This window comes from Hyperolius riggenbachi, chromosome 11 (assembly GCF_040937935.1).
Source record: "Hyperolius riggenbachi isolate aHypRig1 chromosome 11, aHypRig1.pri, whole genome shotgun sequence".
Classification (NCBI taxonomy): domain Eukaryota; kingdom Metazoa; phylum Chordata; class Amphibia; order Anura; family Hyperoliidae; genus Hyperolius; species Hyperolius riggenbachi.
In genome coordinates, this window is record NC_090656.1 from 216,044,659 (window position 1) to 216,071,476 (window position 26,818).

General features: G+C 44.4%; 1 protein-coding gene across 5 annotated transcripts in view; it reads left to right on the forward strand.

The window, feature by feature from the left end:
- NELL1 (neural EGFL like 1) overlaps window positions 1-26,818 on the forward strand; it is a 1,178,134-nt gene that overhangs the window by 49,849 nt on the left and 1,101,467 nt on the right. The window contains exon 2 of one of the 5 annotated variants that reach the window (XM_068260434.1): window positions 24,465-24,635. The exons of the other annotated variants lie outside the window; for them this stretch is intronic. Within the exon in view, the coding sequence (XP_068116535.1) occupies window positions 24,608-24,635 (28 nt within the window). The 5' untranslated portion in view covers window positions 24,465-24,607. The remainder of the gene's footprint in view (window positions 1-24,464; window positions 24,636-26,818) is intronic. 5 annotated transcript variants of the gene reach the window in all.

The following is a 26,818-nucleotide window of genomic DNA, read 5'->3' on the forward strand; positions in this document are numbered from 1 at the left end:
TAGCAGCACTTTTTTTTACATAGCAAGGAGTGTCAGCAGCATAAGGCCAAAGATTGGGGTGCTGAAAGTTTGTCAGAGAGGTGGCCATCGGCCCTGTGGCCAAAGGATCTGGGCTGGGGAGCCTACATAAGAGAGGAAGGGGGGGGGGGGGGGTTTCAGTGGTGGTGACTTAAGCTCATCCTACAGCACTGAGAACAGGAACACAATTGTGTTGCGTAAAATACTAGCGGCTTTGCCGCTAATGAAAATCTATAGGTGGCATGTAAAAAAAAATGCATATATGTGTGTTTTTTACTTTGTGCATTTTTGAAAACGCAAAACTTGCTGCATAACTTTCTAAAACTCGTGTAAAAAAAACATAATGTATCTCAATGGAGACGCAGAGGTACGCTTTGCTACGAGTATTTTTTCATGGGTGTTATGTTTTTTTTTATGAAAAAAAAAAAGAGAAAAAGTTGCAGTATAATCTTGTTCTAATAAACTCTGGCATAGTAAACTCCCTCTCCAGTTCCCAGACAATCTCCATTATATGTCTATGGGAGAAGTGCCTTGTCTAGTAAACCCGAATATAATAAAACTTCTGTTTTTTTACAGTAAAACCTGTTTTTTGGCCCCTACTGACTGACTCTAGCTGTAGTAAAATTTGGGTGTCCTGTGGCAGTGTGTAAGGGACTGTGGCAGTGTGAAACCCATGGTCGGCTGCTGTCTTCAGGATGGTTGCGAGTGAGTTGATACCTGATACCATTTGTAAGTCCAGAAGAATGGCACCTGCCCTGGATTTACAGTACTGTACTAAATAAGCAGCTTGGGGAAAATGAGTCTAAATGCAGTCTACATTTTTTTTTTTTTTTAGTATAGATGTAAGTGGCTTATCATGATTAGCTGCATTATGAAGAGAGTCTTCATGATTGGCTGAAGTGTAAGCAGAAAATTTTGCAGGACATGTGTTGCAAGTCCCGCCCGCGGAGGTATCGGCGCCACATGCAGGAAGTGAGTGACTGCCTCTATTCAGTGATGGCGCCCTGGGTACTGTACCAGCAATTTTGTCCAGCCCTGTTATGCACTTAACCTTGTAGACAGGGCTGTGGAGTCGGTACAAAAGTCTTCCGACTCCTCAGTTTCTGAAACCACGACTCAGACTCCGGGTACCCAAAATTGCTCAGACTTCGACTCCTCGACTCCTTAGTCTAATACTTAACAGGGCTGTGGATTTTGTACAAAAATCATACGACTCCGACTCTCGACTATGACTCCTCAGCTTCTGAAACCACGACTCTGCCTCCAACTCCGACTCCGGGTGCCCAAATTGCCCCGACTCCAACTCCTCGACTCCAACTCCGACTCCACAGCCCTGCTTGTAGACCACCAAATCAGGGATGGTCATAGTCAGCCAACTTTGCTACGCTGGAACTACGCGTAGTTTTACGCAATTACGCTTCGCCAAACTATGGCTTTGAAATCAAATAATTGATTCGTATGCATTTCGTACAATACGCGTTAAAATACGCAATTACGCGTGGTGCGAAGCGTAATGTATGCGGAAGCTTATGCCCGTATGCAGAAAATGTTATGCATTCATTCCTCTTTAAATGCTTATACCGGGAACTCTTCTATGCGTACATTCCCCTTTCCAGTGAGTAACGCATTCGTAGTTCACTGCGCAATACACTTGTTAACTACGCATAGTGGACGTAAGCTACGTGTAGCGGTACTTCACTACACATAAATTCGTAAACGTAGTTTTGAAACTCCACCTTTGAACTACGATGCGTAGATGCGAACTACAATGCGTAAATTCGCACTGGCGTAGTTTCTGCTCATCCCTGCACCAAATGTGCAAGCCCTTGTACTGTACCTCCAATGGGAGGACAGAGTTAGTCCTTTGCAGCAGAGAATGTACCAGGGCATGCTGGGCCATTTCTAGGACCATTTCTGATCTAGTAAACCACTTTACCTGGTCCCTTGGAGTTTACTGTAACGAGATTATACTGTATATTGACACTTTTTTTTTTTTTCTCCTACTATTCTCTTTCCGTAAAATTCCTTTTTAATTAAGAAGTTGAGATCCTTCAGAATATCACAGGGATCAGAATTCTCAGGCGACATATATACAGTCTCTCTGCTTGTCCCAGGAAATCAAGGACCTGTTAACGCTCTATGGATTTTTTTTTCTTCCCCCTTCAGGAAGTGGTAATTGGGGACACGTGGTTTTCTCCCAGCTTAGCTGTGCAGGATGATTGTCAAATGATGTGTGTTTATATCCCAGAGTCCCCAGCCTCTCCAGTCACATCTGTCACTGCTGCTGCTCTTCTGTGCTGTGTGCCCCGCCCCCCTGCTTGGTCTGTTGTGTTCCCAGGTCTGTAGGAGGATGACAGTCACATACGTGCAGCACGTGTGTGGGGAGGTGTATTGCACACGGGGGCTGCAGGGACTAGCGAATGCTCTGGTGACACTGGCGTTGTCTCTCATCTAGCAGACGGGCTGACCTTTCAGCGCTGCTGATGTAACTTGCATCTGTGATTGCAGCGCCGGGAACATGACCTAAATAACACCTGTGCCTCACCTACATGTGTGGCCTTTGTCACTCGTCTAATTAATCTTCCTTTAACCGTTTCACAACCGTATTACGCACCTCCGAGACTGAAGATTGTTTTTAATTCAGAAATCATTGCAGTGGAACACCAATATGACTTATGGTGGCAACTAACGATACAATCTTTTTAATCCAATTTTACAAAATCTATGTAGTATAAGGGTAAACTGAGTGGATATAGTGAATGGATAATTTAGGCAGTTACCTTTTTATATTACATAGAAATGGTAAGATTGGATGAAAAAGATTGTATCATTAGTGGTGGCCAGCTTAAGAGAGAAGCATTCCCTTCAGTTCAGCTCTGTACATTGCAGGGATTAATGGTAAACATTTTGACTTTTTACATGTAGGGATCAGACTGTGAGCTCCTCTGAGGACAGTCAGTGACATAACTATGTACTCTGTAATGTGCTGCAGAAGATGCCAGTGCTATGTAAATGCATACATACTACTGCTACTACTAATATGGTAAATGCATTGCCTGAATGCAAATGTCCCATTAGACTAGTGCTACGTACACACATGCGACAACGATCGTTCGTTGAGAACGACGAACGAACTTTTAATTGATGAAAGAACGACCTATGTAAAGATAGTTTTAAAAGGTGTGTAACGATCTGATCGTTAGAATGAACGTTACATCACGTAAAGCAACTATTGCGCCTGCACATAAAAATGAGAAGTTTCACAGAGAAATAGTGAAATGTGCATGTCAAGCCTAGTATGAACGACCGTTTCCAACGATGTACTACTTTTGCAAACGATCGTCGTTGGTTAAAATCCGCCGAGACAGAACTTTCTTTTGTAGCGATTTGGTTCGTTCGTCGTTTGCCTTAATAGTCGGTGGTTCGTTTTTTGTAACGATCGTCGTTGGTAAAGATCGGGGAACGATCGTTACAAACGACTATAGTCGCATGTGTGTACACACCTTAGGACTATGGTAAGATTAGATAGTGAGCTCCTCTGAGGACAGTCAGTGACATGATTCTATATACACTGGTAAGCGCTGTGGAAGATGTGAGCACTGTATAAATACTAAATAATGGATTAGTCTGTGTTTTCAAAATTAATGACAAAAGGCTCTATTCACATAAATGGCTTCTCACCTGATTGAGTGATTATTTTGCTGAAAGGTTATTTTTATCAAAGTAGGCTGTTCTTTAACTTAATTTCAATATTGCTTTTCTTAAATATATTAAATGTTTGCTCTTTGGAAGCTTAAAAATGTAACCGATAAGGTGAAAAAGCTTTGTGAATCATGTCCAAAGAGCACCTGCACTGTGCAACTAAAGGCTCATACACACATCAGACCATAGTCTTTGGAAAAGGCAAGATCACAGACCAATTTTACCCCCTTCCATGGAGTATGAGAGCCACACTCTACACAGTCTATTCTATGGAGCTGAACTCCCCATCAGAAAAAAATGTTTGCAAGATGCTGCACACACAGATGCTGTAAAGGTGGCCATACACTGGTCGATGTGCCATTAGATCGACCAGCTGACAGATCCCTATCTGATCGAATCTGATCAGAGAGGGATTGTATGGCTGCCTTTACTGCAAACAGATTGTGAATCGATTTCAGCCTGAAACCGATTCACCATCTGCTGAGCTGCTCCTGCCGCCTGCCCCCCCCCCCCCGTATACATTACCTGATGCTGGCTCCCGGGCATCTTCTCCGCATTGCACGGCTTTGTTCCGGCTCCATCCCGGCGCTTCCTGTGTTACTCCGTGACCAGGAAGTTCAAATAGAGCGCCCACTATTTGAACTTCCTGGTCACTGCAGTGACCCAGGAAGCGCCGGGACGGATGGAGCCGGAACAGAGCCGTGCAACGCGGAGAAAAGCCCGGGAGCCAGCATCAGGTAATGTATACTTGATCGGATCGGCCGCTGCTAGCGACGCGCACTTTACCCGCAGGCAATCGAGGGTAATTTCCCGCACGGCGCGATCAACGGACCGATCCGATTTCGGGAGGAAATCGGATCGGCGGCTGCGTTTACCGCGAACGATTGGCAGCAGATTCGATCCCAGGATCGAATCTGCTGTCGAAATGGCCGCGAATCGAGCCAGTGTATGGCCTGCTTAAGGCCACATACACACATCAGACCATAGTCTTTTGAAAATGAAAGATCACAGACCAATCTTACCACCCTTCATGTAGTATGAGAGCCATACCTTTCACAGTCTTTTCTATGGAGCTGAACTCCCCATCAGAAAAAAATCTTTGCAAGATGCTGCACACACAGATGCTGTACAGACACAAAAGATCAGTATCTGCAAAAGATCTGTTCCTGCCAAAGATCCGTTCCTGCAAATTGCATTCATAGTCTATGAGATCTGCAGATCATCATACACACCTTGTTTAACTGACATTCTTCTGCAGATCAGACAATCATCTGCAGATCTGAAAATCCATCCTGGTGGATCTGATCTGCAGATGAATGTCTGTTAAACAAGGTGTGTATGATGATCTGCAGATCTCATAGACTATGAATGCATTTTGCAGGAACGGATCTTTTGCAGGAACAGATCTTTTGCAGATACTGATCTTTTGAATGTCTACAGCATCTTTGTGTGCAGCATCCTGCAAAGATTTCTGTCTGATGGGGAGTTCAGCTCCATAGAATAGACTGTGTAGGTGTGGCTCTGATACTACATGGAAGGGGGTAAAATTGGTCTGTGATCTTTCATTTTCAAAAGACTATGGTCTGATGTGTGTATGAGCCTTAAGACATTCAAAAGATCTGTTCCTTCAAAAGATCTGTTCCTTCAAAAGATCTGTTCCTTCCAAAGATCTGTTCCTTCCAAAGATCTGTTCCTTCCAAAGATCTGTTCCTTCCAAAGATCTGTTCCTTCCAAAGATCTGTTCCTTCCAAAGATCTGTTCCTTCCAAAGATCTGTTCCTTCCAAAGATCTGTTACTGCAAAAGATCTGTTCCTGCAAAAGATCTGTTCCTGCAAAATGCATTCATAGTCTATGATATCTGCAGATCATCGTACACACCTTGTTTAACAGACATTCATCTGCAGATCAGATCCACCAGGATGGATTTTCAGATCTGCAGATGATTGTCAGTTAAACAAGGTGTGTAAGATATCTGCAGATCTCAGACTATGACTGCAATTTGCAGGAACGAATCAGCAGGAACAGATCTTTTGCAGATACTGATCTTTTGTGTCTGTACAGCATCTGTGTGTGCAGCATCTTGCAAAGATTTTTTATCTGATGGGGAGTTCAGCTCCATAGAATAGACTGTGTAGAGTATGGCTCTCATACTACATGAAGGGTGGTAAGATTGGTCTGTGATCTTTCATTTTCCAAAGACTATGGTCTGATGTGTGTATGCACCTTTACTCTTGCAGCAACATGGGGAATGTCTAGGTAATTTGTACTACATATTAGAGAACCGGTTCCAGGCTGGCACGGTGGTGCAATTTAAACTAAAGTCAATTTTTGAAATTCATACATGGCAGCAACCGGAAGTGGAAAAATAATTTAACATTCAAGGGAAACTTTAAATCTAGCTTAAAGTGGATCCGAGATGAACTTTTACATATTGCATAATTGTGTTCCTTTCCTATAGTTTATAGGGCATTCCTCAAGCCAAATACTATTTTTGTTTTAATACTCTAATTCCCTATAAACAAGCCCCACCCACAGTTTTCAGAGAGCCTTGGCAGTAGCAAGGGCTCATGGGAGCTCAGTCTGGGCAGGAGGAGGGGGAGGTATTGCTAGCCAGAGATTTCAGAGGCAGAGGGGAGGAGGAGGGGGGATTAGGTTTTTTTTCAGTCTGAGTGCTGATGATGCAGATAAGCCTGCCTCTGTGTAATGTTTACAAACAACATGGCTGCTGTCATTGTATCACAGGAAGACATAATCATATTCTATTAAAGCTGTTTGCAGACAGATTTGCTGTTTAAACCATCTAAACTGTACAGAAGATATATAGACAAGTTACTTGTTCTAGTTAGTTTTTCATCTCAGATCCGCTTTAATAAAGAAAATTGCTAATGTTTTAACAATATTCATTTATAAATGATTTAGTTGGTATTTGCCAACTGTAAAATCTTACCTCTCCCCGATGTTATGTTTCTAATATCACAGGTGGTGACATCTTTACTTCTGGCAAGGAGCATAAGGGCTCGTTTCCACTATCGCGAATCCGCATGCGTCCAATGCATGCGGATTCGCACATGTAATGCAAGTGGATGGGCCTGTTTCCACTGTAGCGTTGTTGAGGTGCGTTTTTTTTTTCAGCGGTGAAAAAACGCACAAAAGAGCCGCAGAATTCGCCTGCGAGTGGAATGCATGCGAATCGCATGCAATGTATTTAATAGGGAAATCGCATGCGTTTTCCCCATGCGTTTTTTGCCGCGAATAAGCATATTTACCAATGTAAATTCACACAGGCAGTGACATGGTTAAAATCGCATATACCCTCACCAATGCGAATTTGCATGCAAATTCGCGGCAAAAACGCATGGGGAATCGCATCCACATGCGATTTCATCAGCGGTGGAATCCAGGCGATTCCGCACCGCAATAGTGGAAATGAGCCCTCACTGCAGAATGTTTGTTGTGCGTTCCAAAGTCACTGGAAACACCTGGGTCCATATGCAATTCGTTTTTTTTCCCCTCCTTAGCTTAGGAGAAAAAGTTAATTGCATATGGGCCCTGCTCTCCCAGATTGCCCTGGGGGTAGAATTCTGCATAACTAAACAGCCTAGGCTGTGACATCACTGGGAGGGTGGGGTTATGTACCAATATATAGCTATAGGAAGTGTTTCTGATGCTGATACCAGGGAAATTAACTTAAAAGTGGGTATCCTGAATAATTTACTACTTTCTATATGCCACAGTCTACAGGGCCTCTTTATATTGCCAGGCACTGGAGCGGATGTCATTGGGTTAAGTAAGCTTCCAATATGAGCTGAGCATTGCTATCGGCTAGTAGTGGTGAGAAAAATAGTTCTCAAAACCTGTGCAAGTCTCTGCTGAAAAAGCCTTTTAGCTTGGCAACCCATCAGCTACTGATCAATCTGGCTTTTGGTTGATTTAACCAGATTAACCAGCAGCTAGAGGCTTTGAGTGGCTTTGATTAATTTCCTCTTTTGGTTTACAGAGATTTGCATCTTTACTTTAAAGGATTCCTGAGGTGAGAGGTAAATGGAGGCTGCCATATTTATTTTTAAACAATACCAGTTGTCTGCCAGTCCTTCTCATCCAGTGTCTCACGATTCTATTTACGATCCGATTAAATCCGACATTTCTGATCGGGATTCGATTCAGTTCGATTTGCCATTGTTTGCAATCGCAAATCGAACTGAATCGAATTGAATCCCGATCAGACATGTCAGATTTAATCGGATTGTAATCGAATCGTACAAAGACTCGTTTCATGTAGATGGGGCTTTATACTTTTTTTAGCCATAGACGCTGAACAGACATGCAGCGGATCAGGTACTCTGACTCAGCTGACTGAGTAAAATCCCTGGGAAAAGCACATGGCTAATCCAGTAAAACCTCAGACACTACTTATGCCAGAAGATCTTCATGGCTGCCAGGCAACTGGCATGGTTTACAAGGAAATGAATATGGCAGCCTCCATTTACCTTTCACTTCGGATATCCTTTAAACTAGTTCACTAAGATAACAGATTTGTAGTGAAAATAAACTGAGCTCAGTTTTGTTTTGTTTTTACCGTCCGAAATCACAACCCTCAAGTTAAGCCCACCTGATTGCACGATAGTCACGCTGCACTGTTTGAACAGAAAGTCACGATCGTAGTGCTGATTGTGATTTTTGGTGGAAAACAGCCCCTAACCCTTTTCATAAAGCATTACTGAACTACTGCCTCCCTATAGTCACTCAGGGAACCAATGTTGCCTCCTGGTTCTTCCTTCTGCAACGGAAGAAGTTCGATATGGCCCAGAAACTTCTGACAAGGTTCTACTCTGCCACGATTGAATCCGTTCTTTGTTCGTCTATCTTGGTCTGGGATGCTGGCTCATCTGCCAGCGACCGACACAAACTACAGAGGGTCATCAGATCAGCAGAGAGGATCATTTGTAAACCCAGGCCCAGATTTATGTTACAGGAGTCCATGGACACAGATGTCTTGGCACCCTAGACTTCTCCCCTCCATGATCCTACAAACCCTGCTGAACCGCACCACAAGTGTGCTGGCTGGCCCAGCTGTCCCTTCTCCCTTACTTCCCTTGCCTGTCATAGGTAGCTACAGGTGCCCCTTAGCATTAGGTAGCCAGAGGTACCCTCAACATTGCATAGCTGGATGTGTCCCTGACTCAAGGGAGATCATGTCAGTGGAATGCCAAGAGCTAGGTGCGTAACCTCTCACTTGCACTCTGCTCAGGACTGCACAGGGAAAGAGGGAGGCATTGGGCAGGGGAGTGAGTTGCCTTTCCATCATGGCGCGCCTGTAGGCACGTGCCTTATGGTGAATCTGGTCCTGGGTAACCCCCCCTCTGCTCTGGACTTCATTACAACTCCAGACCTCCCATCAGGGCAGCATTGAGGATTGCCAACAATCCCCCACACCTGGGCCACTGCTTCTTCAGGCAGCTCTCATCTGGTTGTAGGTTTCGAGTAATCTCCATTGGGACCTCAAAGCATAAAAATTGTTTCTTCCCCTCAGCTGTCAACCTCGTGAACTCTCTTCACGCACCATTCCGAACCCCCCCTCCCCCTAGTGTTTTTGGACACATGTCACTATCAACCTTTTGTATATGGATTATGGAGTTGTTGTCCCCTCATTGTATCTGCTAACACCACTGTGAGAAAACGTGGAAAAGCCGCTGCGGGTACTAGCAGCAAGGCGGCTGATTCCGCGTCCAACGCGGCGGTTTGCACGCGGAAGCGTGCATCTAGTGACATGGCAGAACGCGTAAAAGCCGCCACATGTATTGATGGCGAGGCGGCTGGTTCCGCGTCCAGCGCGGCGGTTTGCACGCAGCAGCGTGCAGCTGGGGTGGCTGAGCCTGTTAGTTCACATAGGTTTAGGAATACACGCGTGCGCGCTGAAAGGCAGAGCTTTTATGATGGCCAAGGGGGGATCAGCTGACCAGGCTGGTCAGCTGACCTCAGAGCTGGTAACCATTGGTTGATCACTTTAGGGCGGCGCCAGAGAGCACTGCTCTATATATGGTTCCTGCTGGCCACTCTCAAATTGTCTGCCGTTGCGATCACTACAGGGAAGCACTCAGACCTTGGTCAGATCCTGCAGTGTGTTTGAGCCAGGGGGAACTGGGAATTCACACTGAGCCAGATTACTTGTGTGATTATTCTGTTATACATCAGACTAGTTTCAGGGTGTAGAGACCACGGACCTCACACCCAAGATTAGGCATTGTTTGATATTTGTTATGACCTGTTGCTTTCCTGACTATCCCTCTGCTTTCTGATTCGGTACCACGCATATCTGATATCACGTTGCCAAACCCTGCCTGACTTGGATACCGAATCAGCCTTCTGTCTTTGTACTTTATCTGTCCGTGTGTTGCCGACCTGGCTTGCCAGACCTCCTATCTCTTACCTAAGCATTGTTTTTTACCAAGCCCAATTCTGGGCACAACTTCGTCCTGCTTGGCGAATAAAAATGATTCTGGTTCACTGCAGTGTTTGTTGTTGTCGTACAGGTACTCTTAAGCATGACCATGGAACAACTGCAGCGCCAGAAGTTTTACACAAGTAGTATTTGTGCATTCAATAAAACGTATGATCTTGTTATTTCGGAAAAAAAGACTTTGCGATCTTGCCGGCTTTTTTATGCTGGAGGCGCCTAAAAAACCACCGGCTCCGGCCTCTGTTTAACACATGCTCAATATTTATTCCGGCTGCCGCCCGACAGTGAGGAAATAGGAAATACATTTCTCTGCGGCCCAGACAGGTTTAATGTTCTGCCTTTAAATGAAGCATAATGCGAGATTGTGCCGGAGATTCGGCTGCCCTTTAGCGATAGAGAATGGAATACAGCGCGTGGAAAAGCGCCAAGCGCCTCTCTCCGGCCGAGCAGGTGGAAGTCGGCCTTCAATTCATATTTCCAGTTGCAGGTGATGATGGGAATCTGCTCTTCTTCAGGGGAGCGCGAGAGAAGTCGTTTTTAATAACACGAGTGTGATAATGGAAAGCTAGAGGAAAAGTTCTGCGCCTCATGGCAGCCGATGGAGAACCTGTCACCTAGGTGAAGGTGAGATGAATGTTCTAATATTGCTAGGATGCCGGAATAACTTTTCGCACCACCACGGTTCACATGGTACCTTGTCCTTTAAAGGACTACTGAGGTGACATGATGAGCTAGACATGTGTATGTAGTGCCAAACACACAAATAACTAGGCTGTGTTCCTTTTTTTTTTTTTTTTTTTTTTTTCTTTCTTTCTCTGCCTGAAAGAGTTAAAGTGAACCAGAGACTAAGCACCATCCTGTATTTTACTTTATAGATCAGTGGGAACATTAGAGAAAACACCTACCCTGCTCTCTGTTTCATTCTTCACTGCTCAGCCTGCTTGTCATCAGTCCTGATAAAATCTCCGATTGAGCATTCAGTCTGGCTTTGCTCAGGAATCATTATAGCTGAGTCTGTCTTTTCTGATGTCTTTTCAAGCCCAAGCCTGCCCCCTTCTGGCTCTGCTATAATAAATCGGCTATAATGATTCCTAAACAAAGCCAGACTGAATGCTTAGTCTGGGATTTTATCAGGGCTGATAACAAGCAAGCTGAGCAGTGAAGAATGAAACAGAGAGCAGTATAGGTGTTTTCTCTAATGTTCCCACTGATCTATATGGTAAAATACATGATAGTGCTTCGTCTCTGGTTCACTTTAAACATCAAGGGCTTGCTTCACAAAGCCATGCAAACTGTTTAGCACGGGTGTGGTAAACAGTTAGCACGTGAAGTGTCGTTCGCGGACTTTTGCGCGCGCAAAGTGCCGTGATTTGCGCGATCGCAGACTTTTGCGCGCGCAATTTGCCACGATTCGCGCGCGCAAAAGTCCGTGAACGGCACTTCACGTGCTAACTGCTTAGCACACCCGTGCTAAACAGTTTGCATGGCTTTGTGAATCAAGCCCCAGGTACGCAAATAACAGTTTCTGTCAGGACTGGGTCCTGGGTTGGACTATAGCATAACCCTCACTGATAAAGAATTACAACCATAAAACATGTTTCTATTAGTAAATGGCTTCTGAGAGCAGGAAAGGGATAAAAAGGGTCAATAGTTCATAGATTTGAGCTCTGACGTAATTCAATGAATGTGTCATTGAGCACAGACTATGAAACAGTAAAAACCTAAAACTAGATTTAAATATAAAACAAAACGGTGAGATATCTAAAAAAAAAAAAAAAATCATTTTTAGGAGAAGATGGATACAATTGTTTTTCTCATCCGTTTATTTTCACCTCGGATGTCCTTTAAAGTGGACCTGAACTCTCGCACAGGACACAAGGAAAACCAAAAGAAATTCACCCAGTGTGTTTTTAGAGAGAAGAGCCTGTCTAACTCCCCCCTCATTTTCAAGTCATCACTAGTGTAATTTGATCTCTTAGCTGTGTCGGCACAGAAATGCGGCAGTCCTCGCCAGACACCGCTACTATGTGGACGCAGGATGTTAACCATACGTCTGCTTACGTAAAAGTAGACACACTGCAGATTTATTGCAGGAGTTCTGTAAGCTGCAACAAAGACATGATTTTTTTTCTTTAAAGGTTATTATGCTGTTGCTTATCTTTTAGAGCAGAGAGAAAGTTTTGCATTCAGGTCTGCTTTAACTGCAGTGGTAAGACGTGCAAATATGTGCATAATCCGTCCTCCTTTGGTAGTAACTTAAGAGTTAATAATTTGGATAGCAAAACTGTAAACTATGACACATATTGTAGCTTTATATCTAGACTGTGATCTGATCAGATGTCCTATTTTTAAACACTGACTGCTTTTTGCTCTGCTGCTGCTCCTACTAAAAACTCCCATTTTCACCCTTTGTTTTTTCTTTTTTTTTTTTTTCTCAAGCCACTTCCTTTTCCACACCACTCCCATTACTCTCAATTTCTAATTTAATTATTATCTAGAGACCCTTCCTGTTCTGTTCTGCTCCTCTTTGCAACTGATAAATGCTCCACCTTCATATGTCCTCCAGCCACTTCCTGCTCTGCTACTGCTTCCACGCTCCACTCTGCTCCTGCTAATCACTCCAACTCCACCTTCATATGTCTCCCCAGCCACTTCCTGCTCTGCTACTGATGTCCTGCTACACTCTGCTCCTGCTAAATATTCCAACTCCACCTTCATATGTCTTCCCAGCCACTTCCTGCTCTGCTACTGCTGCCCTGCTACACTCTGCTCCTGCTAATCACTCCAACTCCACTCTCATATGTCTTCCCAGCCACTTCCTGCTCTGCTACAGCTGCCCTGCTCCACTCTGCTCCTGCTAATCACTCCAACTCCACCTTCATGTGTCTTCCCAGCCACTTCCTGCTCTGCTACTGCTTCCCTGCTCCACTCTGTTCCTGCTAATCACTCCAACTCCACCTTCATATGTCTTCCTAGCCACTTCCTGCTCTGCTACTGCTGCCCTGCTCCACTCTGTTCCTACTAATCACTCCACCTTCATATGTCTTCCCAGCCACTACCTGCTCTGCTACTGCTGCCCCGCTCCACTCTGCTCCTGCTAATCACCTTGGCTATTCTTTAATACAGCATTCCTCTCCTCCAACCCACCCTAAAACTAACATCACAACACTTCCTCTTAGAGAGGAGATGGAATATTTTAATGAGGCTTCCAAACACAAGAGGTGGAACTTGGTCAAGGAACACATAGTCTAGCACTGCCCCCTTACAGAAACCTCTGAACCACCTTCATACAATTCTCACAAGATTTCCTCCAGGAATGGAGGACAGTGAGGTAAGCCACATTGGGGTCCAGAAGCTTCTCTCTTCTTGGGTAAGTGTGATTTTTTTTTTTTTTTCAATTTATTTATTTTTATTTTATTTTTACCCGAGCTTTGGCTTGAACAATTTGAGGAACGTTAGTGAAAGGGGAAAAAAATAAATGAATGCATTGCAAAGTGAGAAGTTAACCTCTTGAGGACTGCAGGGCTAAACCCCCCAAGTGACCAGGCCATTGTTTGTAAAATTGGCCACTGCAGCTTTAAGGCCAAGCTGCAGGGCCGCACAATACAGCACACAAGTGATCCTCCCCGCCCTTTTCTCCCCACCAACAGAGCTCTCTGTTGGTGGGGTTTTATCACTCCCCCCCCCCCCATGTTTATTATTATTTTTTTATATAAATATTTATGTCCTTTTTTTTTTTTTTTAAACCCGTTTCTTTAACTATCTGGCTTCCCTCCCTCCCCACAGCCAGCCACTTGCGGCGATCGGCTGTCATAGGCTTCTGCCTATGAGAGCCGATCGCTCTCTTGTCCCTCAGGGGGACAGCCGTGTGACACGGCTGTCCCCAGTACAGCACTGCTGCCGATCGCAGTGCTGTACATAGAAATAGACGGCGATCACGCCGTCTAACAGTCTCCGCTCGGAGACTGAAGGCGGGGCGGAGCTCCGCCCCCCAAGCAGGAGATGCGTGCGCGCGACCTCCTGCATTAGCTGGCCCCAGGACTTTACGCCAATTGGCGTTAGGCGATCCTGGGGCTGCCGCCGTGGCCACGCCCATCGGCGTGACGCGGGCGGAAAGAGGTTAAATAGAAGAGATATCAAGAAATGATTGATATTCACCATATAATATGTTCATATTGTTTGATCCACAATGAGCCTACGGGTCATCATCTTTTCTACTTGTAAACAATGGGAAAAACACTACACTGACCCAACTGCCATCATCTATAACCACACCCCCAACATTGTGATAGGCTTAATTTTTTTTAAATAGATATACCGGTACATATGCATGGAGGGTTGCTTGGCTGTTGGAAACAGCTGTAATTTACCACAATGCAACTAGGTTCACAGACTGGAAAATGTCAGGACCTAGGTCCTGCCATCACATTGTGGGAGGTGTTTCACACAGCCCCCCCCCCCCGATCTATTTGAGAAAAGGGTAAAGATTTCTCATGGGAAAGTGGGTATTGGCTACTGATTGGGATGAAGTTGAATCCTTGATTACAGTTCCTCTTTAAATGGAGGAGGGTATATTCTACATGAAGTGTATATGAGAAGGAGACAAGGGGGAACTTTCTGGTTATATACCGATACTTTGAGGTAGAATCTCCCCTCCTCTGTGGCGCTGGTTCTTCTGCTGTGACAGACTATGCGGTCTTCCTCAGACTGTAATGAGGCATTGTTGTAAGGCAGATATCAGAGAGGGATATCAGAGAGCTAAGCTGTCAAAGCCAGTTAACACTTCTTGTCCGCGGTGAGGATGGGTGACTCCGTCGTATGGCTGTAACTGTGGGGTGGAGCTTTGAACTAAACGCCGGAGTCTCCTAGAGCTACAAGGGCAATGTGCAATCATCCACTAAACTGCCTAACAACCATACCAGTGAGAAATGTCAGTTATGGGTGTGCGCGGATTTTTTTTCTTTTGTTGGCAACCAGGTGTAAAGCAGTAATTGTACCCTCCTCTATTTCACGCTGTTATGTGTCTGCTTTGTTCTTGCTGTGGGGTCCCCTGAACTCCCCAACATGTAATAATTACCACCAGGCTCTCCAGGAATGTATAATTACTGTTTGGAAGTATTGCACTTGAACTAAAGTGCTTAACAGCATCCTTCGCGTGAATAGTAATTACTCCCTATGCAAGAGGGAAACAGACATGACTGTTCGGTGAAAGGAACACCCTGGCTTCTGGCTTTGGTGACTTGAGGAATCGCATTTGTTGTAATTCTGACTAAGGGGATGTTGGCTCACACCAGGCATGTCCAAAGTCCTTCTTCTTTTGTACATTTAAGGTGTATCTTCAGATGTTCTGTGGGTTATTCTTTGAGGAGTCTGGGAATTGAGTGCCGCTGTATATAGGAGTGGATTTATGATGGACCTGGATGGCTAAAAGCCGTGCGCCCCACAAGGTGTTGGACATGTGGACACAGGTATTTTTCTTTTTGATATAAACAGATTGTGGAGCGGAACTATTGGGGACTGATATTGGATGTCCAAAGTCTGGACCAGGGGCCAAGTGTGGACTACCAAGCCTTTTGTGATGCCCCTGAAGCTCTCTACAGATGTTAATTCCATGAGCCTCGTAGGCCATAGCCATAGCGCCACATGAAGGGGCCAATTTGTATAGTCGTTCTGCCTCCCCCTCTGCTCGCCTATAGGTATCATCACTATTGTGTTGAGCAACTGATTAGCAGTGGCTACTGTGGAGCAGCAGTAACGGCCACTGATTAGCAGCCGCCACTGTGCCAGCAGTAATAGCCACTGATTAGCAGCCGCCACTAGGCCAGTAGCAGGAATAGCCACTGATTAGCAGCCACCACTGTGCCAGCATCAGTAACAGCCACTGATTAGCAGCTGCCACTGAGCCAGCATCAGTAACAGCCACTGATTAGCAGCCACAACTGTGCCAGCAGCAGTATGGCCACTGATTAGCAGATGCCACTGTGCCAGCAGCAGTACGGCCACTGATTAGCAGGGGCCACTGTGCCAGCAGCAGTAACTGCCACTGATTAGCAGCTGCCACAGTGCCAGCATCAGTAACAGCCACTGATTAGCAGCCACAACTGTGCCAGCAGCAGTATGGCCACTGATTAGCAGATGCCACTGTGCCAGCAGCAGTACGGCCACTGATTAGCAGGGGCCACTGTGCCAGAAGCAGTAACTGCCACTGATTAGCAGCGGCCACTGTGCCAGCAGCAGTAACTGCCACTGATTAGCAGCTGCCACAGTGCCAGCATCAGTAACAGCCACTGATTAGCAGCTGCCACTATGCCAGCAGTTGAATTGCTGTATCTTGATAAATTGCACAGCGGCACCATTGCTATGCGATTTTCCTGCACTCCCATACTTTGTATAGGAGCTCAAGTGCACAAAATATGTAGCAGGGACATCGATTGCGATTGGGAAAAATCACATTCCAAATGTAAAGCACTAATGGAACTTTTCCCTGTGGATTCCATTCGTACTTTAGTACCTTGCGGTTTGCTATACGCAAGAGATCGAAATCAGATTGCAGAACACTACTAGAGAAAAAGGGCCCTAACCCTTTAGAAGGCTGGCTTCCTCACACTGAGTCATTGCCACGATTTGTGGCCATGTGATCTGCAGGGACATCAGAGGTGCATAGACTGCACTGTCTGATGTCACCATCCATGCATTGCAATCCACCATGGAATCGTAATTCATGGTTGCCGACGAAAATATGCAAACGAATGGTTTCCATTCATTGTAACAAATGCAATTGCATTGTTGAAAAACTGTATCCGAGGGGAAGTGTCGGCGTTACAACAGCAATTCCATTTTCCGATGCGTTCAAGTGTGGAAGGGGCCTCACTGTTTCCTCAAGGTCAGTTAAGATCCATGAACACCGTACAAGTAAAACAAGGAGGGGATGTTATGGTTTCTGCATTCTCGCACTGTATGGAGAACATTCAGCCTCTTGGATGAAAGACTCTGACATTACAGACTCACAGCAGACTCCTCTGCCTCACACAGTGCATTACAACCTCCTCCTGTGCGGATGACAGGTGTGCAGCTTCTGAATCTGGAGAAAGACGCCGGCCAGCAGTCTGTAGTAAGCAAATTATGCTAATTCCGGTCTCTTTGTGACTTGTCAGCTGCTCCATAGTGCTGAGTGCTAGTATTTCACTATACTGAAACTGTCTGCAATGCTGAATTCTATTATTCTTCTATAGGTAAGCCTGAAACTGAAGTGCTGACTTCTATTCTTCCTCTATTAGTGAGCCCGATTGTCCATAGTACTGAATTATATTCTTTATACCTCAGCCTGTAACCATCCATCGTGCTGAATTCTATTCTTTCTCTATAGGTGAGCCTGCAACTGCCCATGGTACTGAATTATAATATTCCTCTATAGGAGAGCCTGGAGCTGTCCATGGAACTGAATTATATTCTTCCTCCATAGTTAAGCCTGGAACTGTCCATAGTGCTGAATTCTATTCCTCCTCCATAGCTAAGCCTGGAACTGTCCATAGTGCTGAATTCTAATCTTCCTCCATAGCTGCGTCTGGAACTGTCCATAGTGCTGAATTTTGTCATTCCTTATAGGTGACCATGGAGCTGTCCATAGTGCTGAATTCTGTTATTCCTCTATAGCTGAACCTGGAACCATCCATAGTGCTGAATTATATTCTATACTGCCACCATGTGTAGCAGAATGGTGTGTCTGGAAGCCTTGACATGCATCCTTACAGTCCTCTCCCTTGGTGATCCTCAGTTTGTCAGACATGCCTGGGCAGAATCAGGTGTAAATTTGATGATGGTCAACCTGCAGTGTTTACATTGTGCCTTTTGTGTCCATTCCATCAGCAGTCCCGGACAGCTGACGGCGACAGATAAGCAAACTTTTGTGTGTGTCATCTGGGCTGGAGCACCAGTCTATCGGCTGGACACAGGGAACCTCCCTCCACACCGGCTCGTCTGCCATCTGCTGCTTACAAGCTGTGCTTCCTCAGGATCACCGTAATCAATATTTTCCTCTGAGTGTCTTGTTGCCGGATGGGAGACTCGGCCTTATCTCTCGGAGGTCACTTCTGCGGCTTGTCAAGAGTTTGAACTGGCTGAGTTGTGGCAGGCCTGCAGATAAGAGCCAATCACTCTGTGGCCATTAGTGCTGATAGACTGTCAAGGTCCTGACTGATAGAGACAACTTTTGACACCTCTTTTTTCCATCCTCTCCTGAATTAATCTTACAGAACGACTGCTGGGAATTTTGCACTGAACTTTTGTTCACAAGAATTCAGCACATTCAGCACAAGGACAGGGAATATATTAGATTTGTTTTGTGAATCAACATTTTGTCTTAAAGGACACCCGAGGTGAAAATAGACTAATGAAGTAAACCATTTTATCTATCTTCCATCTCCTAAAAATTACTAAATATATATATATATATATTCGATAGTGTATATGTAAGATGACCACTTAAAGAGGAACTCCAGTGAAAATAATGTAATAAAGTGCTTTATTTTTGCAATAATTATATATAAATGATTTAGTCAGTGTTTGCCCATTGTAAAATATTTTAAATCCCTGATTTACATTCTGACATTTATCACATGGTGACATTTTTACTGCTGGCAGGGGATGTAGCTGCTGCTTGCTGTTTTGGCAGTTGGAAACAGCTGTAAACAGCTATTTCCCACAATGCAACAAAATTCACAGACAGGAAATTTTCCGCTAACTTGTGCCAAAAAATAAAATCTTCTATGTACTCACCATGCCTCTTAGTAGTGAATACTTTAGGATGTCTTCTTTCCAAAATGGAGTCATTTGGGGGGTATTCATACTATCCTGGAATTCTAGCACCTCATGAAACATGGTCAGAAAAGTCACAGATGCTTCAAAATGGGAGAATTCACTTTTTGCACCATAGTTTGTAAACACCAACTTTTTTACCCAAACCAATAAATATACACTTTTTTTTTATTTTTTATTTATTAATTTTTTTTTTAATTTTTTTTAATCAAAGACCTGTAGCACAATAAATTTGGACAAAAATGTATACAGAAACTTTACTTTATTTGACAAATTTTATCACAAAGTAAAAAAATCATTTTTTTTTTTTTTTTTTTTTTTACAAAATTCATGTCTTTTTTTGATGAATATAATAAAAACTAAAACTCGCAGCAGCAATCAAATAGCACCAAAAGAAAGCTGTATTAGTGACGAGAAAAGGAGGGAAAATTCATTTAGATGGTAGGTTGTATGACCGAGCAATAAACTGTTAAAGCTGCAGTGGTCCGAATGGGGAAAAAAAGACTCTGGTCCTTAAGGGGCGAAAAGACTGTGGTCCTTATGTGGTTAAATGCACTTGCGTTTGTTTTTGTTTTGCTTTTAATATGCAGTCTTTTTCTCTTGGTTTCTACTCTAGGAAACTAGTCTAGATATGCTTTATATAAATTACCCCTCTGTCTTTCTGATCTCACTTCACCCCCCAAAAAAAGTTCCTCCTCTCGTGACATTGTTGATCTCCGCTGACGAATCCCTCATAAATTTTCATCTCAGAATGTAGGTGGGGTCATTTAAGTAATTACATAGCCAGAAAGTCTGCGGCGCTCCAGATATCGCCGCTGAATGGGGAATTGTCTCCCTGCAGAGCAGTTTTTGTGTATGTTGAATATATAATGTACATTTTGCAGGTTGCATGCTGTTCCTGCGAGGGGAGGAGAGAGGGGGGGGAAATGCCTTCTGTTCCAATAATTTCTTGCTGTAAATCAGGAGGACAGAAAGGATCCTGCTGTTACTTTCTTTCCAGTTATTATTAAAGTGACACCGAAGTAAAAAAAAATTAAAAAAATATTCTATTATGAATTGTATGTGTAGTATGGATAATGAATAGAGTATTAGTAGCAAAGGAAAAGGGTCTCATTTTTATTTTCAGTTAGTTGTTTTTTGGGGTATTTTTTTGTATAAAAACAGTACTTTGATTAGGAGGCAGTGGTGGACTGACATCCTGCAAGCAGTCCCAAGAGACTGTATTATTAAATAACAAAGTATTTATTTGGTATACTCCAGAGGTGCCAGGTGTGTCCCTGACCAATTGCTGTTGTATGCTCCTATTATTTATTGCCTGAGGAAGCGGGGACAAGGCCTGTGAAATGCGTTGCGAACCCCCTGGAGTATACCAAATAAATACCTTGTTATTTAATAATACAGTCTCTTGGGTCTGCTTGCAGGAGGTAAGTCCACCACTGCCTCTTAAGCATTTTTAATTTTTTAAAGTACTGTTTTTATACTTTTGGCGCCTCTGTGATACTCTGGTCATATATCCACCCCTGGTGGAGGGGGATACCCCTTTTCTTTCTACTATCTACAGAGAATGACTTCTTAATCCTGAGTGAGGACAGGAAAATCCTCCTCACCTGCCTATACAGTGGTTGCCTGGAGGTAACCCTGGTTTGTGAGTATAAAATTGTACTCTGTCAATACTACTTCTGTTCCATAACCTACTACACTATATTGGGCTCTCGGTTTCTCTTTTACATATAGTTTTTTTTGTGTGTTTTTTTTTACATTGAATCATTCTCTAATATTTGCAATTTACAAACTACACTTTGTACTTTAAACTAAGAAACAGAACAGAGCTAATGACCATTTCTGCAGTAAAACCTTAAACAAACAGCGAGTGACATTCTGATATAAGTGCTTCAGAAAACAGCACTGTAGCCTGGTTGGAGAATTCAGAGAAGCTATTTTGCGTAGATAACTGAAGTTTCTAACTCTTCCTGTACTGGAAACAATATGAGACTCATATCTGGGCTGCTAATGTTCCATTTCTTAGTTGTACTACACATACTAATCCATTATATCATAAGTTCTATTTTCACTTAAGACTCCCTTTTAAAGGACCCCCGAGGCGAAAATAAACGAATTAAATAAACAATTGTATCTATTTTCCTTCTCCTAAAAATGACTTTTTAATATATTCCAGTTTTATTTTATATTTAAATCTACTTTTTAAGTTTTAACTGTTTTTTTTTGCTCAATGACACATTCATATCATTGAAGAATGCCAGAGCTAAAATGTATGAACTATTGACCCTTTTTTATCTCTTTCCTGCTCTCAGAAGCCATTTTCTACTAGAAAAGTGTCTTATAGTTGGAACTTCTTATCCGTGAGGGTCACACTGTAGTCACACTCACTCCCTGTCAGGACTGAGTCAGCCACTTACATAAATGATATTTAACTTTCAGGCAGAGAAAGAAAAAAAGGAGCACAGCATAGTTATTTGTGTGCTAGGCACTGTACATACCCATGTCTATCTCATCATGTCATGTGTCACCTCGGGTATCCTTTAGGCTAGTTACACACCAGGACGTTGCGTTTAGGGGACGTTATAGGGCACATAACGTGCCCCTAACGCAACGCCTGGTGCTCTCTGGTGTGGACGTCGGAGTGAGCCGCGTTGTGCAGCTCACTCTGGCGTCCGTGATACCGTGATGCGTACTCTTGGACGCATGTGGCATCACGTGGTCCCGCCCGGCCAATCGCCGCACAGACTGCCACTACAGGAAGTAAACACTGCACGTCACTGAGTGCAGTGAATATTAATTAGCCATGTGCCCGGCCGCTCTCCCCTCCTCCCCAACATGACTGAGCATGTGCAAACAGTCTAACGCGGCTTAGCCGCGCAAAACGCACAGCATGCAGCACTTTGCTGCGTTACAATGTAACGCAACGTAGGAAGTGTGAACAGCCCACTTGTGTTACATTGCTGTGCGTTGGGGAAGCGTTACAGGCTGCACTAACGTGCGCCTGTAACGTCCCTGTGTGCAAGAAGCCTCAAAGATACACGTTCTCCTTCATCTTGTTATGGTGAATTAGAGAAGCCCAGCTAGGTTGGTGTTTTGATCGTAATATACAGTGTAATCTTGTTATAGTAAGCTCTGATATAGTAAACATTCAGGTATAGTAAACTGTGTCCAGGTCCCGGCAAAGCACCATTATAAGTATATGGGAGTAACTCCTGGTACAGTAAATTCAGATATAAAAACTTCTGTTATAGTAAACCTGTTTTTGACCCATGCTGTATTCTGTATCCGGCTATAGTAGAAAGTGGGCGGGCACTTGCGTCATACGTCAGTCGGAGAGCCATGAGGCGTGGTTGGTAGATAGGCTGGCAGCCACTTGTAGCCACTCATGATCAGCCCACTACACTGGGCCTGCATCGATTACCTCAAAAGCGCCACCCAGTGAGACCTGTGCTTCCTGTGTAAGCTGCCTGATTACTGAGGGAACTACCTGTCATCTGTGACTTGCTTGTGCATGGCTGCAATGCTACACCATCATCCAGGCTGCACAGATATGTGGACAGAGGAGCACACTAGCACTGTATCTGCATTAACTGGTGAGATCTAAGCTTCCTGTGCAAGCTGTTGCTTGATTGTTACATGCAAACCCCTGCATACTGAGCACTGTGCATTTTGATAAAGAGCAATAAAGATATACAGTGTTGGTAAATGAGACGAGCACGGTAGATCTTTATTTCTCTTTGACTTATGTAGTTACAGTGTTCTCCCCAGAAATTTTTTCCAGCTGGGTGGCATGAAAAAGTAGCCAGGTAGGGAAAGATAATAGAATGCAGGGCGGGTGCTTCTGTGCACAACTCTGCTTACAGAATAGGAGGAGGTGAGCTGATAACAGCCGGGTGCTCATCAAAACTAGCCGGGTGGAGCACCCAGCTAAAAGAGTCCGGGGAGAACACTGAGCTATATACATGTAGCTCCCGCTGTTGCAGTCTGTGTGGTGCTTGGGAGTTGAGCCATGTGTTTGCATTTTTGTAAACTGTGCATTTTGATCTAGCTTAGACATTGGGCTTGATTCACAAAAGAGTGCTAACTGATAGCACGGCCGTTTTCGTGCAAATGTTTGCGTTGCGTGCGATCGCAAATTTTTTGTGTGCAAACAATATTGATTCTGCGCAAACATTTGCATTTGCGCACAAAAACATTATCGTTTTGTGCAAAAATTTGCGATCGCACGCAACGCAAACATTTGCGCGAAAACGGCCGTGCTATCAGTTAGCCCTCTTTTGTGAATCAAGCCCAATGTCTGTGTTCACTTGCTGAAGCACTGAGGAGAAAAAAAGGGCCACCAGTTATTGATTAAATTAAGAAATAAGAGAAATATGGAAATTTGATTGCTAAAGGCCTGATTTCCTGACATTTCCCCCCCACCACCCCCAACAAAACAAAAATCTTTTTGAAGTCTCAGTTGCATGACCATTGCAGTGATCCCCACTATACAAGGTGAGGTACGTGTAGTAGAGCAGGATCATCCACCAGGCAAACTGGGCAGATGCCTGGGGCCTAGTGGGTGTCAAGGGGTCTTAAGCAATCTCTGACATATAGGGATAATTATTACCACTGCCACCAACAAAGTGGTTCATAGTAGTGTGGGGGTAGAGGCAATACTCTGATTGGCTGGTGGATGTGTGTGGTGGTGGTGTGGGTATTTTTGAGGAGCAGATATGGTGTAGGCAGTGGCGCAGCGATGGGGAATGCAGAGGTTGTGACTGCATTGGGCCCCTGCACCAGAGGGACCCTCCATCCATCTTATTAGCTTTTCATTGGTGCTATGCTGGTAATCAACACCTTCTATCTGTCTATCTATCTTGCATAGTTGTAATCCTTAAACTTTTACCTTACTCTAAATACACCTCTCAGACACTGCAACCGTCCTCGTGGGTTTTGGGGCCCCATATTAATAGAGTGCTTGGGGCACCATGTAAAACTCTCACAAGGCCCCAAGTTCCTTAGTTATGCCACTGTACTAGGGAGGGCTATTGCGATGTTGACACTACGGTCCATGGTCTAGAAATGCTTCTGATCAGCCCACAATGGGCAGGTGCTGGTCCTAGTTCTGGATACATGAACCTTTCATAAATGGTGCCTTTTTTGGGGGGGGGGGGGGGGGGTTGAAGCTTTGTACAAACACATGCACAGCGAAATAATAGAAGTAGTATTCTTCATTTATACAGTGCTAGCATATTATGCAGTGTTATACCATTAATTAGTAATACTGTAGACCGCAGGTGTGAGACAATCTAAGAGGTGAGGAAATACCAGATGCAGTAAGAAGGGTGGAGGACACTGTTCTGTCAGGCTTATATATTGAAAGGCGATGGAACATGGACTGTAACCCTGATGTGTCCTCTTCCCTCCCACCTCAATGTGTGTTTCTGTTGGAGCAGAGTTGTTTTTCACTCCTACTGTGTATTGTGCGCAGGGCTGTGGGATTGGTACAAAAATCATCCGACTCCGAAACCTTCAACTCCAAGTAGCCAGAATTGCTCCAACTTCTTGACTCCAACTCCCTAGTCTAATTCTTACCAGGGAACTTCGGGAACCTTGTGGACTTCGCCTCCGTTTATGAAACAGACTCAGACTCCGACTCCAGGTATCCAAAATTACTCCAAATCCACAGCCCTGATTGTGTTGCCCCTCTTAGATTTTAAGCTTAGGGGTTCATTGATTTGACAATGTAAAAGGTGGGTTAACACAGAAAACAGTAGGCAGAGCAGTGGCGTATCAAGAGGGGTGCAGGCATGGCTCTTGCCATGGACAACCTGCCTGCCCTGGTGTCTCCCCATCACTCAGACCTCAGATCAGTGGAGATCAGAGAGAGAGAGGGAGGGCGCACAGTGACTGCAGACACCGAGCACTTCATATGCGGAAGTGTCATCACTGGTCACTTCCAGCATGTGACGTGTGATGCATCGGTTCTGTGTGCCTTCCTTCCTTCCCCACTGATCTGAGGTCTGTGAGTAATGGAGAGCCCACAGACAACAATGGATGGTGGAGGGACCTACATATACTAAGTGGAGCTTAGGCGGAAAGGGAAGGAAGGGGGACACCTCTCACTACCTACACTGAAGGGGGTCTACTCCTACTAAACACCTCTGGCTACCTATACTACCTACCTATACTGGGGTGGATGCACAAACCCGATGTCGTGCACGCGTTATGGCCTAAGGCGTGACGTCGGGAAGTTGCGGTTCACCGCTGATCAGTGATGCTAGTTCTAATTCACCCGATGGGAAAAAACACTTGTGGCAGACTGAAAGCTCCCAGAAGAGTTACAACGTGATGCTCTGGAACACTTTGTCTAACGTGAAAGGTAATATGAAAGTCAAAAGCTGTTACCGCACTTACTGCATTCTAAGAGCGATCCACCAAAACGCACGGATCAGCTACTTGTGTGAAAGAGCCCTTAGGGTTGGGCATTTTGTTTGTGGTGGGGACTGTTAGGGTTAGGCATCGGTTGGGAGGGTGGTCTTTTAGGCCTAGGCATTTTGCAATGAGTGGGTCAGTTGGGGTTAGACAGTAGGAGTAGCAGAACGGCTCATGTGAGAGTAGTTTAGGTATAATCGGCGGAGGGATTACAGACCTGAGGAGAAACGGCTCATGTGAGATAAAGGTCAGATTAGGTGTTGGTAAAAATTACTGATATTTTCCATTGGAATGAAGTATTGGAATAGCCGTAATTTTACTGATATTCCACGAAAGGCTTTTTTTGGCACCCAAATTATTTTCAGCACCCTTAAGCCGTGAAACAAGTATTAGGCCTGGGACCCACTAGCAGTGCTTTTCTGAGCACTTGTGATTTGAAAAGCTCTTGGAAATGTAATGCTTTGGGAGTTTTTTTTTTTTTTTTTTTTTTTTTTTTTTTAACACTCCGATCCCTTCAGTGGGATCACAAGGGCTTAGAAAAAGCACTGCTAGTGGGTTCCAGGCCTTACTGACTGGGGACAGCCTGAGAGAAGTCTTGCAGTGATGTGTGGGAGGAGGTTACCGTATTAGTAAGAGAAATTAATAATACAGTAGGTCAGTGCAGGAGGGATTTGGGGTTTATTTGTGTTTGTATTTCCTTAATCTCTGATCTTCAAATGATCTGAAGGCAAAGTATTGTAGTTTGACATTTAAGGTGACATACATCAGACAATGTATCACAATGTTTTTTCTCTCGCTCTCTCTCTCTCATATCCATACACCGCAGGCTGATTCCCGGTCAAATTCATACTGACGCCGCCTCACCGACCCAACTCTGTCACCCCAAATGTTAAACGTGCCCGGTGCACTACCTGTCCGTGGCTGGCTCGGCTGCAATTCGCATAAATACTTCCAGGTTACTCCACCAACCACGTGGGGTGCCTAATGGGGGGGACACACATATAAAGTATAGTGCACAGGGGGGGGGGAGGCACATTTAACAATAGGTGGGACAGCGCCAGCGGGGTTCATGGTGTTTGTCGCTCATCCCATATCGCTCACTGTTACCGCCGTTCACCCGATCGACCACGACGGCCCAACATCTTGCAGCATGTCCAAGCTACATGCTTGGCCCAAAATTGGTTGCATTTACGATCAGGCATGCACTTGGCGGCACTGTTTTTTGTTAGTTTTTATTGAATTTAAAGAAAATAAAAACAAATGGGATTGAAGTTGTTAGATGTAGGGATACCTTAATTCTCACTCTGGCAGCAAGTATAAAGATGGGGGGCGGGTAGAAAGTGGTGATAATCATCCTCAAATCAGTAGGTAGATCTTTACATATGATTTGCCCTTAAAGGATACCCCAAC